Genomic DNA, 15739 nt, shown 5'->3' with positions numbered 1-15739 from the left:
TTGGTATCAAAGAGCAAACCCAGGTTCCTAACTGACGAAGAAGACTTAACAGAGCAGCCATCATGTTAGACAGTTTTCTAGGTTATTATGTGCAGAGGTTTTTGGTGCAATAATTAGAATCTCTGTTTTTTTTTCTAAATTTAGTAGAAAGAAATTACTGGTCATCCAATTTTTTATGTCAGCTATGCATTCTGTTAATTTTGTGAATTGGTAAGTTTCGTCAGGGCATGAAGAAATATAGAGCTGAATATCATCAGCGTAACAGTGAAAACTAACGCCATGCTTCCTAATGATATCTCCCAAGGGTAGCATGTACAAAGTGAAAAGCAATGGGCCTAGTACTGATCCTTGCTGTACTCCATATTGAACTTGTGATTGATATGACATCTCTTTGTTTACTACTACAAACTGATAACATTCAGATAAGTATGATTTGAACCATGCCAATGCAATTCCGTTAATGCCAACTTAATTTTCGAGTCTATTCAAAAGAATGTTGTGATCGATAGTGTCAAATGCAGCACTAAGATAAAGTAACACTAATAGAGAGATACAAACACGATCAAGAAATTCATAAAGTCATTACTGCTGTGCTGTTTGGAAATATCAGATGTTGAAGCTCTATGTCTCATTAATTTAGCCACTGCATCAAATAAATACCTAGGGTTGTGTTCATTTTCTTCTAAGAGATTTGAAAAATAAGTAGATTAGCATTTTTAAGGCCTCTCTGTACTCAATCATTCTCTCCACAAATTGTGAAATAAATGATGAGAAGCCCACGATGTTTGACTGCTCATCCACTATCATCCAACCACAGCAACGGGAAGTCCCGCACACACACATGAATGGCATCACACAAGGGAGAACATCAGTTTGTGTGTGTATTAGAATCCATGGAAACTTCTAGTTTTGTTTTCTTCCAGCTGTGCTCCATTTTTCTGGCAGCTCTCTTAAGGGCCTGAGTATGCTCGTTGTACCACGGTGTTGGATTAGTTTCCTTAATCTTCTTTAAGCACAGAGGAGCAACTGAGTCTAATGTGCTGGAAAAGAGAGAGTCAATAGTTCTGTTGCAATGTCGAGGTCTTCTAAGTTATCTGGTATGCTAAGGTGATGAAACTGATCAGGAAGATTATTTATAAAGCAATCTTTAGTGGTAGAAGTGATGTTCCATATTTATGGCTGGGTGGCGGTTTTGCAGCCTTGGCTAAATGTAGTATACACAAGACTAAATAATGATCTGAGATGTCATCGCTCTGCTGCGGAATTTCAAAGGCATCAATATCAATTCCATGTGACAGTATTAGATCTAAAGTATGATTATGACAATGAGTGGGTCCTGACACATGTTATCTAACTCCAATAACTCCTTCTGACGAGGATTGTGTCGATAATCGTAACCTTGAGGGCTAGACTCATTTAAAGTAATGTAATTGTCTGTTTTTTTGCCAGGTTTCTGTCAAACACAGCACATCTAGATTATTGTCTGTGATAATATCATACAATAACAATACGTGCTTTTAAAGAAAGGGATCTGATATTCAACAACCTAAGCTTTATCATTTGTTTTTCAGTATTATTCCTGTTTTTTATTTGTTGAACATCAATTAATTTTTTACCCTTAAATTGTCATGGTGTGTGACCATAGGAGGAAGAAGGCAGGAGAAGCAGGTCTTCAAAATAACTCAAAAGGTTTAATAACAACTCAAACGGCAGGTAAACACATCCAAAATACTACGGCAGGTAAACACATCCAAAACAACAGTGACTGGACAACTGAGGGAGGTGAGTGGTGTGCTTAAAAGTCCTGTGTGTTGAGGTGCTGACAGGGTACAGGTGTGTGTGATCAGCAGATGGTGGAGTGAGAGGCCAGGGAGGATGATGGGAGATGGAGTCCAGGAGAGATGGAGACTGTGACATAAATAGATTTGGAAGTTTTTTGTATTTACTAATTCGGGGTACAGACACAGTCTCTATGTGATAATATCTAGGTGAAAGAGTTTCTATGTGTTGGGAATTATCTGACTTTTCACCCAATTGCTCTGCTGTGCGGGATCTACAGCCGGACCCGAACAATGTACAGAGTTCACTAAGATAGTCACATCCAAAACAGTATCTAAAGTCATTGCATTCTTGCTATCCTTAATTAAAGTTTGGATGTGTGTCTCTAATTCTGAGATTATGACAATCTAACAAGCTAGCAAAATGCTAACATGCTGTGATAGTGATTTGGATTAAAAGATTAAACGCTACTGATGTCAGATTAATGTGATAGGCAATATCAGATATATGGTAATGATTAAATAGACAAGTAATTATAATAAATAGATTCAAAACAAAGCTCTACGGAGCTACAGACACAAACTATTCAGCAGCGAGGCAAAGAGGAGCAGACTGGAGCAGACTGGAGTCAATCACCCATGTGGTGGTGAGTGCAGTGCAGGAACTCAACCGGAGTCAGGAGATTGGCATCAAACCTCTCAGCTGCACCTCCCCTCAGATCTGGCAACACAGAACCAGCCTCATGAACTACCTGCGTATGGTCAGTCTCTCTGTGTGTGTGTTTATTCAACCACTTGAAAGTCCTCCAGGATTGTTTTCAGCTTAGAGAGCACCCATTATGTTATTTAAAGTAACATAGCTGTTTCTATTGTCTTTTTCTCTCTTCCCATGTTTTGATCAGGTGGAGTATGATGGCTTGACAGGTCGAGTTGAGTTCAACAGTAAAGGCCAGAGGACCAATTACACCCTCCATATTCTGCAGAAGCACAGGGGAGGCCACAAAGAGATTAAAGATACACGTATACACATTTACTCACATACCTAAATGGGGACATGCCATAGACATCTACTGTTGTTATAGTTTTTAACATTATATAACTCACACATACACACATTTTAAATTGTGCTACCATCTTTGTTTTGATTGCTTCATTTCTCAACCGTCTCTGTGTTAGATTGGGATCTGGTACTCTAATAACACTCTGCTGATGAACTCCACCAGTCTGGACATCAACGGCTAACAAGAGCCTCATCATCACCACCATACTGGTGAAGACCAACTACAGCAGGTCCAAAATAGCCAATTATGTTCACAAAATGTTTACCACATCTACATCTGTAAATCCTGTGCAGAACTCTATAATGCTCAGCCCACTTAAACTCTTAATTCATTATTTACTCAATAGAAAGACAATTTACAGTATGTCTATAATGATGTAAAGAACAAAGTCATTATTAAGTGAGGAATTCACAGTTAGCTTACATGGTCATTTCATTTTAGCAAAACTAGTCAAAAGATATTACAAAATATAGATCAATTTCTGTAATTTAACATGATGCTGTTTTCTTAATTGTGATACTGTTATAAAAAAGAGTTTTAAAAAAATATGTAAGTGATTGGGACCTGAACTTGTACTGCATACAGTAATGTGCGTGTTTGTGTGTGCAGGAGAACCAATACGTGATGAGAAAGGTGGGAGGGAGAGCTGATCAACAGGGTATGTAGTCTGGCTGTACATTATCATCCATTATAATGTTTAAATCCTTCAGCTTTTAGCTTTCAGGTTTTAAAATCAATTGGAATAAATCAGTTTTAATGCCCCTAAATGATGCAGCAAGACAAGAATCGATCAGCTTACCCCCTTGATCCCTATAGTCAATCAATTTACATACTGTATTTGAGTATCACAATATCCCTAACTATACACTTTATTCCTAAATGTAATTTTAAAACTCTCTTAAATAAGATCAAGGAGGATTTAGATAATTGGTCCCCGTTATGTTTAGCTCTACATGGAAGAATAGCTACCATTAAAATGAATGTCTTTCCTAGGGTCAATTTATTATTTTCTATGTTGCCGTTACCACCACCTTGAATGTTTCTTTCAAGAGCTCAACATGGCTATTTCTAGATTCATATAGAATAAGAAAAAACCCAGAATCCAGTGTAAGACAATGCAATGTAGGAAACTTGATGGGGGTTTGTCACTTCCGGGCTAAATCATACCATTTAGCATTTCAAATAAGAACACTTAAAACCCGGGTTAACCCCAATTCTCTTGTTCCTTGGCAGGATCTAGAAGTGAATATCACACTACCTGTTTGCTTACAAGATCTCCCCTTTTCAAGTATTTCTAAAAAAAAGGTTCAGAAAATTATAGGAGGTATTTTTTATATACAAGTACAACACCTTTATAGCATAACTGTTTTCAAACTGGAAAAAAGTCCTTTGTCTATAAAGCCTGGTCTGATTGTGGTATACACACTTTGAATTACATTTTTTGTGAGGAGGGCCTCATTTCAACATTTGAGTACAGAATTCTTCTTACCGAGATTTTCCTTTTTCTTATATTTAAGACTGAGGTCAGCCCTAAAAACCTATGGTGTTCCCTGGTCTGCTAATATACTTCCACATCATGGAAGTGGATGGACTTTAACACCCCCTCAAGTGGCTTAGTCTCTAAAGTCTATATCTCTATTCTCTTTCAACAGTACTCCTATATACCAGCTATTTATTTCTAGGAAAAGGAAGTAACAGCTAAACCTGACTGGGATGTCATATGGGCCAGATGTTTCATTGCATCTAAGAAAAAGGCGCATCAGATGATCCACTATAAACTTATTAATAGGGCTTACATTACTCCAGGTTTATTGATTCTTACTGTCATCTATGTAATAATTCTATAGTAGGTTCATATTTGCACATGTTCTAGGAATGTCCTAAGGTGGTATGTATGGCCCTCTCTGATATTTTACATCTAGAAATACCTCAGGACCCCATATTCTTCCTGCTCTTAGATGACTCTACACTTCAGGTAAATATTCATCAAAAGAGGATCCTATTGGTTGCAGGTATTTTAAAACTATGGATTGAATCATCCACCTCTTCTACTTCCATCTGGATTTCTTACTTGAGACATTGCCTTGCTTGAGGGCACCACTGCTAAACTCAGTGGGGCCAAGGACAGAACTATTCAAAGCTGGTCAATAACCGCCGATATGTTGTTAGAAAACGTCTCGGGTTACGAGTGTAACCCTTGTTCCCTGAGTAAGGGAACGAGACGCTACGTCGGATGGCGTGATGAGAACCCTCTGTATTTTGTGTTCGTGAAGCACCTCTGTATCCAACCAATGAAAAGACGCGACGTCAGAGGCGGGTGACGTCACGGATCAGGAAGCTATAAAGCACACCTGAACACAAAGCACGCCAGTGTTGGGGATAAACAGTTTAGGACCCTTGAAACCAGATATGTTGAATAAAGACCCGGAGTCAAAGTTTAAAAAAATAATAAACTGAAGAAAAATTTAATGAAGAATAGTTTGCAGTTTCATCAGCAGAAGCCAGCTTCAAGTCTCCCAAGGAGTTCGTAGGCCGCTCCGCGTACATTCACATTTCCACAACAATTATACTCTAACAGAGTCCACTAACTACGTCATTACTTCAGGTTGGATGATTCTGATTGGCTAAGGAAAATAGACAAGATTAGAAATTTTCCACACGTGGACAGATAGTAAGAAGCATATCTCCCTTCGTCATGGTGATGACGAGGGGGACCCTAGATTTAGGTACCGGATGTCCTTTTGGGGTCATGATGTGGAGTCTGCTGGTCTCAAGCAGAATGCCAGTTGTCCAGTACAAAGGGACCTGCACAAAACACTTAGCGCACATACACAGATACACATGATTCACAGCTTCTTCAAGGCTGAAGTTGATCTGAGCTCTGCTCTGAGCAGGAAACTTTACCAAAACATACTGATAACATGTTCTTTTCTCTCAGTGAGAGGTACAGAGGAAAATAGATCCTTTAACATACATTGAAGAAGTCATTCAAATAATTTAACAGAAATATAAATGTTGATTTATAACTTAAAAGATATATATTGAAGCGCAGTGGATTCCAGAATCCACCCCTTCACCAGCTTCTGTAGGTTGTCTGAAGCAAGCGCACCAGGTATGCAGGAGATACGACCACGTGATGTAGCGTCTCGTTCCCTTACTCAGGGAATAAGGGTTACACTCGTAACCCGAGACGTTCCCTTTCGTGGGGACTATCGATGCTACGTCGGATGACGTGATGGGAACGTAATCCCAACTACGCCGTCTCTCCAAGTGCCTGGCTGCTATCTTGTAGCACCCTGGCCCCCGGAGTGATATTAAGGTGAAGATTGTAAAATCTGATAAAGGTGTGCTGGGATGACCATCCAGCCACACCACAAATGTCGTCCATAGAGACACCAGATAGAAGAGCTCTGGACGCGGCCATACCTCTCGTGGAGTGAGCCCGCACCATCAAAGGACACGGGCGCCCCACCGTCTCATACGCAAGTGAGATGGCCTCGACCACCCACTTGCTCATCCGCTGTTTAGATGCTGGGCCCCACTTCTTAGGGGACCCATAACACACAAACAATTGTTCTGTTTTTCTCCACAGGGCAGCTCTGTGGACATACGCATCTAATGCTCTTACAGGGCAAAGCAGATTCTTCCTTTCCTGATCCACGTTTGCGAAAGGAGGCGGGCAGAAGGCCTCAAGTACAATGGGGCCTGGGACCCTCGTCTGAACCTTTGGAACATAGCCCGGCCTGGTATGTAGAAAGGCTTTCACCATACCAGGCGCAAACTCAAGACAAGATGGAGCGACTGACAGCGCTTGTAAATCACCAATTCTCTTCAAGGAAGAGACGGCCAAGAGAAAGATAGTTTTGAGTGTCAAGAACTTGTCTGACACCTCTTCTATTGGCTCGAAGGGAGCCTCAGCCAGCCCTTGGAGCACAATAGTGAGGTCCCAGGTCGGGGTCTTTGTGCGCACCACAGGCCTCAACCTGAGTGCACCACGGAGGAAGCGTACTACTAGGGTGTCTCGACCCAGCGAGGAGCCCCCTACAGGAATATGATGAGCTGAAATAGCGGCCACATATACTTTCAGCGTGGAAGGGGTTAAACCTTCCGAGAACTTTTTCTGAAGGAACCGAAGCGCATCTGAGACTGAAGAATGGACCGGGTCCAAATTATGCTGTTCACACCACACAGAGAACAATTTCCATTTGTATAAGTACAACTTCCTCGTGGAGGGAGCTCTGGAATGAAGGATGGTCTCCACAACCTCGGTTGGGAGACCAGTTCCTATGAGCCTTGCCCCCTCAGGGGCCAGGCCCACAGTTTCCACATTTCTGGGCGGGGATGGAGAATCGTGCCGCCCACTTGAGACAGGAGATCCTGCCTGAGGGGAAGCTCTAAGGGAGAGCCGTGCAGTAGAGACATTATGTCCGAAAACCATATTCTGGTCGGCCAGTAAGGGATCACCAATATTAGGTCGACCTTCTCCTGGCGAACCTTTTCCAGAACTCCCGGGAGCATTGAGACTGGGGGGAATGCATACAGACGTAGCCTCGGCCACGTCTGTAGCATGGCATCCAGCCCTAAAGGTGCTGGGTGCTGAAGTGAGTACCACAGAGGGCACTGAGCTGACTCCTCTGTGGCAAAAAGATCGACTTGAGCTCGACCGAAAGTTTTCCATATCAACTCCACCACCTCTGTGTGGAGTTTCCATTCCCCCGGTCTCGCGCCCTGCCTCGACAGGGCGTCCGCTCCCACATTCAACCGCCCGGGGATGTAAGCTGCTCTCAACGAGAGGAGCTTTCCCTGGGACCAGAGGAGGATGCGACTGGCCAACTTTGATAATGGGCGAGACCGCAAACCCCCCTGATGGTTGATATACGAGACCACCGTAGTGTTGTCCGTACGGACCAACACATGATGGTCTCTCAGGTCGGGGAGGAAGTGTTTTAGTGCAAGGAACACCACCATCATCTCCAGCTGATTTATGTGCCAGGAGCGCTGATGGTCCTCCCTCAGACCCTGAGCTCAGCGGCCACTCATGACCGCTCCCCAGCCCGTGAGGGAAGCATCTGTCGTAAGCATTACACGACGACCAGAAGTCCCCAGCACGGGTCCCTGGGTTAGGAACCAAGGCTTCTTCCACATGACCAGAGCACGAAGGCATCGCCGCGTGACTTTGATCATGCGAAAAGGACTTCCCCTCGGGGAAAACCCCTTGGTCCTGAGCCACCACTGTAGGGGTCTCATGTGCAGAAGGCCAAAAGTAATAACGTTGGACGCAGCTGCCATCAGACCCACCAGTCTCTGAAACTGTTTTACAGTGAGTGACTGGCCTAACTTCACCCCTTTCACGGCCCCGAGAATGGAACTCACACGAGCAGGGGACAACTGCGCCTGCATCGTGGTGGAATCCCAGATTACACCTAAGTAGTTTGCAACCTGACTCGGGACCAGCACACTCTTTTTGGCGTTGAGCCTCAGCCCAAGCCTCCTCATGTGCGACAGAACAACATCTCAATGTTGAACTGCCAATTGTTCTGTTTGAGCTAATATAAACTAATTGTCGATATAGTTCAGCACGCGGATGCCCTGGAGTCTCAGCTGAGCCAGCGCTGCATCCACGCACTTCGTGAACGTGCGGGGTGAGAGGGATAGGCCAAACGGAAGAACCCTGTATTGGTAAGCTTCGCCCCCGAAAGCAAACCTGAGGAACTTCCTGTGTGAAGGATGGATGGATACATGAAAGTATGCGTCTTTCAGATCTATCGCTACAAACCAGTCCTCGGACCTGATCTGAGGGATGATCTGTCTGAGTGTAAGCATTTTGAACTTCAGCTTCTTTACGGATCGATTTAGCACAAGTAAATCTATGATCGGACGCAACCCTCCATCCTTCTTCGGAACAATGAAGTAGCGGCTGTAAAAGCCCAACATTTTGCTGGGAGGGGAAACCCTTTCTATAGCCCCTTTTTGCAAAAGCGTCGTTACTTCTTGCTCCATCACCAGACACTGCTCTGGGGTTACCACCGTAGGAAGCACCCCGTTGAACCTGGGCGGTCGTGAACCGAACTGAATTCTGTAGCCCTGTTCTATCATGAGCAGCACCCACTTCGAAACATTCGGGAGATTCTTCCACTCTTCCAAATATTCTACTAAGGGAACCAGTCTCTCGAGACTGGTCTCTGGTGTATTGTGAGCACTTGGCTCGTCCATCTGACGTGGCGCACTGGCAGACAGGCGAATCACGTGCTGACCGACCCCCCTCGGAGGATCGGTGGAGACTGCTGCGCCCTGACTCACACTTGGTGGCAGGGTTGGCAGAATATCCGAATCCTCCCGGAGGGGGCTGCCCTCGAGAAATCCTGCGACACTAGTGTCAGGACTTCTTCTTTGAAGCCTTCCGAGAGATAATGACGGTCCTCAGATCCGCCCTACCTCCGGAAGGCTTCGCCTGTGCCGCCCGTCCCGGTCCCCAGGCACTGCGTGGGGTAGTACGGGAGGTGACACTGGCTTTTTGTTGCACTCTGTGCGCGGATGTTGCTGAGGAGCTGGCTGTCGGCCGAGGCTGCTCCCGCCCAGCAGCCTCGGGGGGATGAGCGCGGCGGGGAATGATTTTAGAAAACGCCGCCGTTTGTTTGCTGGAACCTGTCGACGATTGTTGACATTGCGTCGCCGAACAGGCCATCAGGAGACAGTGGCGCGTCCATGAGCGTGTTTTTGTCACGTTCTTTAATGTCGGACAGATTCAACCATAGGTGCCTCTCCGTGGCCACCAGGGCTGCCATAGAACGGCCGATGGATTTGGCCGTTTCCTTGGTGGCCCGGAGAGCTAAATCTGTGGCTTTTCGCAGCTCGTGAATCGCCTCGAAGGACGCTTCCCCGCTCTGATCAATTTCCCCCAGCAGGTCGGCTTGATATGCCTGGAGGATGGACATGGTATGAAGGCATGCCGCCGCCTGACCTGCTGCCGAGTAAGCCTTGCCCACCAAGCTGGATGTAGTTTTCAGAGGCTTGGTGGGCAGCGCCGGGGTCTTAAGGGACGACGCGGTCTCGGGCGAGAGATAGCTCGCAATGCCTCTACCCGAGGCATCGCCCCATAGCCATGATTTTTTAGGCCAACAATATTGCTGTGCAGCGATGTCTGCGGGCTGTACAGCCGATACTGCACAGGTCTCTTCCACGACCTCGACACCTCGGCATGGAGGTCGGGAAAGAACGGGAGACCCCGGCGCTGAGGCAGTGACCGAGGGGGAAGAAAGCGTTCATCCAGTTAACTTTTAACTCTGGACTCTGCTTTCTCCGCAGGCCATTCTATATTCAACTTTTCAACAGCCCTGGTCACTACCTCTAATAGCTCCTCATAAGCTGGTAAAGTTGATGGCGGTACATCATCGACACTCTCTACATCAACCTCCTCGGAGGAAGATATATTGAGCATCGGTGCCTCTCTTCGGGGGGAAGAAACCGCTACGCGTGCTTCCGCCACCAAAGGAGAGACACTGGGTCTAGCGGGTAAGGCAAGCGATAAGGCAGAGCCCGTCTCTTCCCCCTCCGCTAGATCCATCTGTGAACCCCACGAGTGCAGCCTGCGCTGTGCCTCTGCAGCAGTGGGACCGGACCCGCGGGGAACACTCGCCTCGGCGCCCTCCTCGAAGAGTGCTCGACGTGATCGCAGCACTCTGAGGGTGAGCCGCTCACTCTCCCTCGAGAGCCGCCTGTGCGTGCTAAACCCCCAGCCATTTAACACACATATCGTGTGTATCCCCTTCCACAATGAAGCGTGGGCAGGGAGGAACACACTTTCTGAACTGCTGCTTTTCCGCCATAATATTTCTCTTTATATGTCTTTTTAAATTGTTTTAATAACCTTAGAAAGACCAATTGTTTATAACAAAAATCCTGAACCACACTCACTCACACTGAAAACTGGTTAGTTCTGCTTAATTTGTGGCGACTCCAGTGTGTAGCTTTGATCAATAGCGCCATCTTGTGGCCGGAGTAAACCATGCAAGATTAAAACACATTTGAATGAACAGAGGATGAGATGATACACATTAGGGTGAATAGCCTGATATTGTGAACTTCTCTGCTTGTCCTGTCCTGAATGATAACAGCCAGTACACAGAGTAAAATCTGGATAACTAAGGGTAATAGATGGATGGATGGATGGATGGATGGATGGATGGATGGATAGACAGACAGACGATAGATAATGTGTCTAAATGCCTGGTAATACTGCATTTACTATATTTATGCTAATTAATAGATTGAATATTCATAGAGTACCTAATCCTTTTTGGCTTTTATTCCTGTCACTTTCATTTACCTCTCTTTCTATTCCACTGTCTCTCAGGGCAGGGAGCCAGGTTATTTCTCCTTCCTGGATCCCTTCTCACCGGCTGTTTGGCTCTTCATGCTGAATGCTTACCTTGCTGTCAGCTGTGTGCTTTTTCTTTCTGCTAGGTACACACAAATGCACACCAACACACTCAAAAACTGCTAAAATCATTGTCTTAATCAGTGTGTTTTTCTTGTTTTCCAGTAAAAATATCGATACCTCTTTAAAACAACATGAATTTATTTAAGATATTAATACTTTATTTCAGAGAACTAAATTAAGTCTTTTTCTCTATCTCTCTCTCTGTGTACTTGTGTCAGGTTGAGCCCGTATGAATGGTATAACCCTCACCCGTGTCTGCGTGAGCGCAGAGACCTGCTGGAAAATCAGTACACACTAGGAAACAGCCTGTGGTTTCCTATCGGAGGCTTCATGCAGCAGGGGTCAGAGATCATGCCCCGAGCCCTGTCCACACGCTGCGTTAGTGGGGTCTGGTGAGTTTGAGCATGTGCTGCGGCTCCATATGTGTTGATGGTCGTTTTAACAGTGTCAATGGACACATTACACAGCACAGCTATGGGCTTTATGTCGTCGTCTCTCTCTCTTTTAGGTGGGCATTCACTCTTATAATAATCTCCTCATACACAGCGAATCTGGCTGCTTTTCTGACAGTGCAGAGAATGGAAGTGCCAATTGAATCACCTGATGACATGGCCGATCAGACTAATATCCAGTACAGCACCATTCATGGAGGAAGCACCATGACCTTTTTTATGGTACAGATCATATGATACTAATATATAAGTTTATACACACATCTATATTGTGAATGTTTTGTGGCCACAATAAATAGTAAGAACTTTCCATAAATGATGTACACTGTTTGGTGTTCCAAACTTCTTGTTATCCTTCAGAAAATGTTGATTATCAACCTCAGGAGAGGAGGTCGTGCTATATATATTACAAGATGTTTTATTTTCTATTCATTTTCTGTTTTGCACCTCTATTACCAACATTTAGAACATCTTTTTTTTTTAAACAAAAAAAAAACAAAAACAATGCAGAGTGGGGATTTTCTGTCTATATTTTATTTGTGAACTGATGTTCAGCTGTTCTTTTGAATAGTTATTTTCATCAGCGGTAAACGCACTGTCCACAGACACGAAAATGTAACTTTAAATTCCCCAAGCTGATAGCAGCCAGTATTAACGTCTAGATGAAAGGCATTAGACAAGGGCAGGACGTCTTGATGTGCACAGCTGAATCAACAGACTAGGTAAGCAAGCAAGGACAATATCAAAAAATGGCAGATGGAGCAATAATAACTGACATGATTCATGATAACATGATATTTTTAGTGATATTTGTAAATTGTCTTTTTAAATGTTTCGTTAGCATGTTGCTAATTTTCTGTTAAATGTGGTTAAAGTTACCATCGTTTCTTACTGTATTCACGGATACAAGAGAGCCGTCGCTATTTTCATTATTAAACACTTGCAGTCTGTATAATTCATAAACACAAATTCATTCTTTATAAATCTCTCCAACAGTGTAGCATTAGCCGTTACCCACGGAGCATAGCCTCAAACTCATTCAGAATCAAATGTAAACACCCAAATAAACACTGTACTTACGCGATTAGACATGCTGCATGACGTACACTTTGTAAAGATCCATTTTGAGGGTTATATTAGCTGTTTGAACTTTTTTATGTTGTTTAAGGCAAGTGCCAGCTCTTGGGGCGTGGAGCACCAGATTTAAAGGGCCACACACCCTGAATCGGCTCATTTATAATATTGCCCCAATATAGGCAGTTAAAAAAATGAATAAAAAAAAAATCTATGGGGTATTTTGAGCTGAAACTTCACAGACACATTCGGGGGACACCTTAGATTTATATTACATCTTTTAAAAAAAAGTTTAAAACTCAATGGGCTCAGGGGGGGCAAGAGAGACTCTGCTTCTCGCTGTAACTTTACCTGCTGGTGTTGCAGTTGGACAGCATTACTTTAGATAATTGAGTGGGTCCCATTTTATATTAGGTGGCCATAACTACTATGTACTTACATTGAATTTAATAATTTGATACAATACACTTATTGTGTACATACATGTTTTCACATTGTACTTATATTTTAAAAGTACCTGCGTGTAATTACATCTATTTCTTTAATTATGTTTATAATTACACTGTTGACCCATCCCTTACACTTTAACACACCCTTAAACCTACCCATACCATCAAATCTTATCCATATCCTACCTCAATAGCAGCAAAAGTGTTTTGCAATACAATATAAACACAATAAGTACACTGTCCTTATTTTTGATGTACATAGTAGTTATGTAAATCTAATATAAAGTGGTACCAATGAGTGATTTATACACTTTTTAGGTCACATTTTGTAATATTTGCTTTGTTCTATTTTTGTAATAGAATTTTTTTTTTGAGGAGGCACTGCCTCCCTTGCCTCCTTGAAAGAAACACCCCTGAAATATATCAATGGCTGAATCACTTACAACAAGATCAATAACAAGCATTTAGAAAATAGATAGGGTGGATTTTAATTTCATGTTGACTTTGAAACATCTTTATTGATGTAATTTAGAAAAAAAATTAACATTTAAAAAATACATAAAAGTTTACTAGACCCCAAGTTTGCAAAATTAGCCTAAATTAAGCCATCTCCAGTTTGGGACCAAATTATGGTTTATAGTTATTGATTAACTTGTATAAATTTGCCATAAATTAAAGAAAAATATTTTTCTACAATTAGTAGCAGACAAACTTGATACAAGTTGTCAAGACTAAAACTGAGAAAATGTAATATTATTATTTAATTGTCATGCTGTAGAAATTATCCAAATGATGTCACTTCCTGAGCATCACAATTTTATTATACTTTTTTTATTGGTGGAAAATTAAACAGTGGCAGGACTGCATAAAAAATGTGGTACAAAGCTGAAAATTAAGTTCTAATTGCATTTTGTTAATAATTAAAAAGTCCATAGTTCAGTCATGGAACTCTTGTTTTACCCTCCTCCTCCCCAGCTCCACCTGTCGAGATCTGCTATGGGTCTTCTCTAATTTTCTTGCAGCAGCATGTTTCCATGTTATGTTTGTTATTTTAACTAAGCTGAACAAATCCTCATATTTGCTCAGCAGCAGCAACGTAGCAGATCTTGTCCAACATACGTCTCGTCAAGCATACATACATTCCATGCCCCAGGCCAATACATGCTGGTTATAAATCACTGCAAGAGTTGTCATGACTGAACAACAATAAGTTGAATTTTAATTATAAATTCAAAAGATTTTGTGTGGAATACAGACATTTGATGTGTTTAAGTTTATCTAACTTATCTAACAGGTGTCATAGCAAAAAAGCTTGAGATTTGTGCCTCTAATGCTTTATGCATCTCCCGTACAGATCAGATCCAGACCGCGACAGAATGAGAGCACACACGTTAATGGAGGACAAAGATGCTAACTTGTTAATTAAAAAGATACTAATTCTAAACAGATATTCTTAATTTTCTGTACTATACTTGTTTTTAAATTCTCTGTCTGTGTAATTTAATTCTGGGGTTGTGTTGTCTGAATTGGAAATTAAAAATAGAGATACTTTATTGATAACAAGGAGATCAACTCTGACTGAATATGTGTGTTATTAGACATGAGGAGCTGTTTGTTCATTAAAACGTGGACTTTAATCGGTCTGCAAGAACTTGTTAGTCCCTAAACAGTGCTGGAAATCACACCACATACCTCAATCCAAATCTGCACACGCTACATTTACCACAGATCAGTGTTTTTAGAAACAGAAAGTCAGACATCTGATGTTGTGGTTCAACTTACATATGCATATTTTTCCACACAAGGTCTCCTAACCTCTTTTTAATAGTTTTTTTTTGTTTGTTTTTTAAATAAAACTTTCTATACAAAGGTGTATTGCATTATAAAATAACGGTTATTTACATTAATATTACATTTTATGGTGAAGAGGATATTTTAAATGAATGCATCAAGGTCAAGGGGTCAGTTTTAGGGGTTGACGGGGAATCTTCAACCATGTTATGTGAAAACTATAGACAAAGAAACTCATTTGCAATAAAATTGTGTTAATTTGTCTTTAACATCATGCATTTTTCATTTTTTTCAACTCTCTCATCCCTTATGCTACAGACTGGATTGTGTTTTTCTGCTTTCTGCAGACAATTTTGTTACTCTAAATCGAAATCAAAGCCAACAAAGAAATGAAAATAAAGGAACACTTAGGAATGCATGTTCACAATATCTCGTAATCAGCACATTTCTTTTTAAGAAGTTGCAAGACTTGTGACTTTTGCTAGACTCAAGTCTACCTCAAAAAAGAGAACAAGCTCACTTTTTGCCAAAACACTGTCAGTGTCTTATTTTTGGGCCATTTTTGGCAAATTATTAAGGCTTGTTCATACCAAGAGTTATATCTATATTTGCGTTCACATCAACATACAATACATTTCTGTTTATTACAATTGCTGTAGTACATAGTTATGCCATTTTCTGCTTAAAATGCTCA

General features: G+C 42.3%; 1 protein-coding gene across 1 annotated transcript; it reads left to right on the top strand.

Moving 5' to 3' along the window:
* The first annotated feature begins 10832 nt into the window (after positions 1 to 10832).
* Positions 10833 to 15537, top strand: LOC137025974 (glutamate receptor ionotropic, kainate 5-like). The gene is made up of 4 exons (XM_067393391.1): positions 10833 to 11302; positions 11498 to 11671; positions 11788 to 11953; positions 14609 to 15537. Exons 1-4 carry the CDS (start codon positions 11253 to 11255, stop codon positions 14666 to 14668), a joined length of 450 nt encoding a protein of 149 aa, XP_067249492.1. The 5' UTR covers positions 10833 to 11252; the 3' UTR covers positions 14669 to 15537.
* Positions 15538 to 15739: the final 202 nt, after the last annotated feature.

This window comes from Chanodichthys erythropterus, chromosome 2, assembly GCF_024489055.1.
Source record: "Chanodichthys erythropterus isolate Z2021 chromosome 2, ASM2448905v1, whole genome shotgun sequence".
NCBI lineage: Eukaryota > Metazoa > Chordata > Actinopteri > Cypriniformes > Xenocyprididae > Chanodichthys > Chanodichthys erythropterus.
This window is presented reverse-complemented; position numbering and strand designations above follow the sequence as displayed.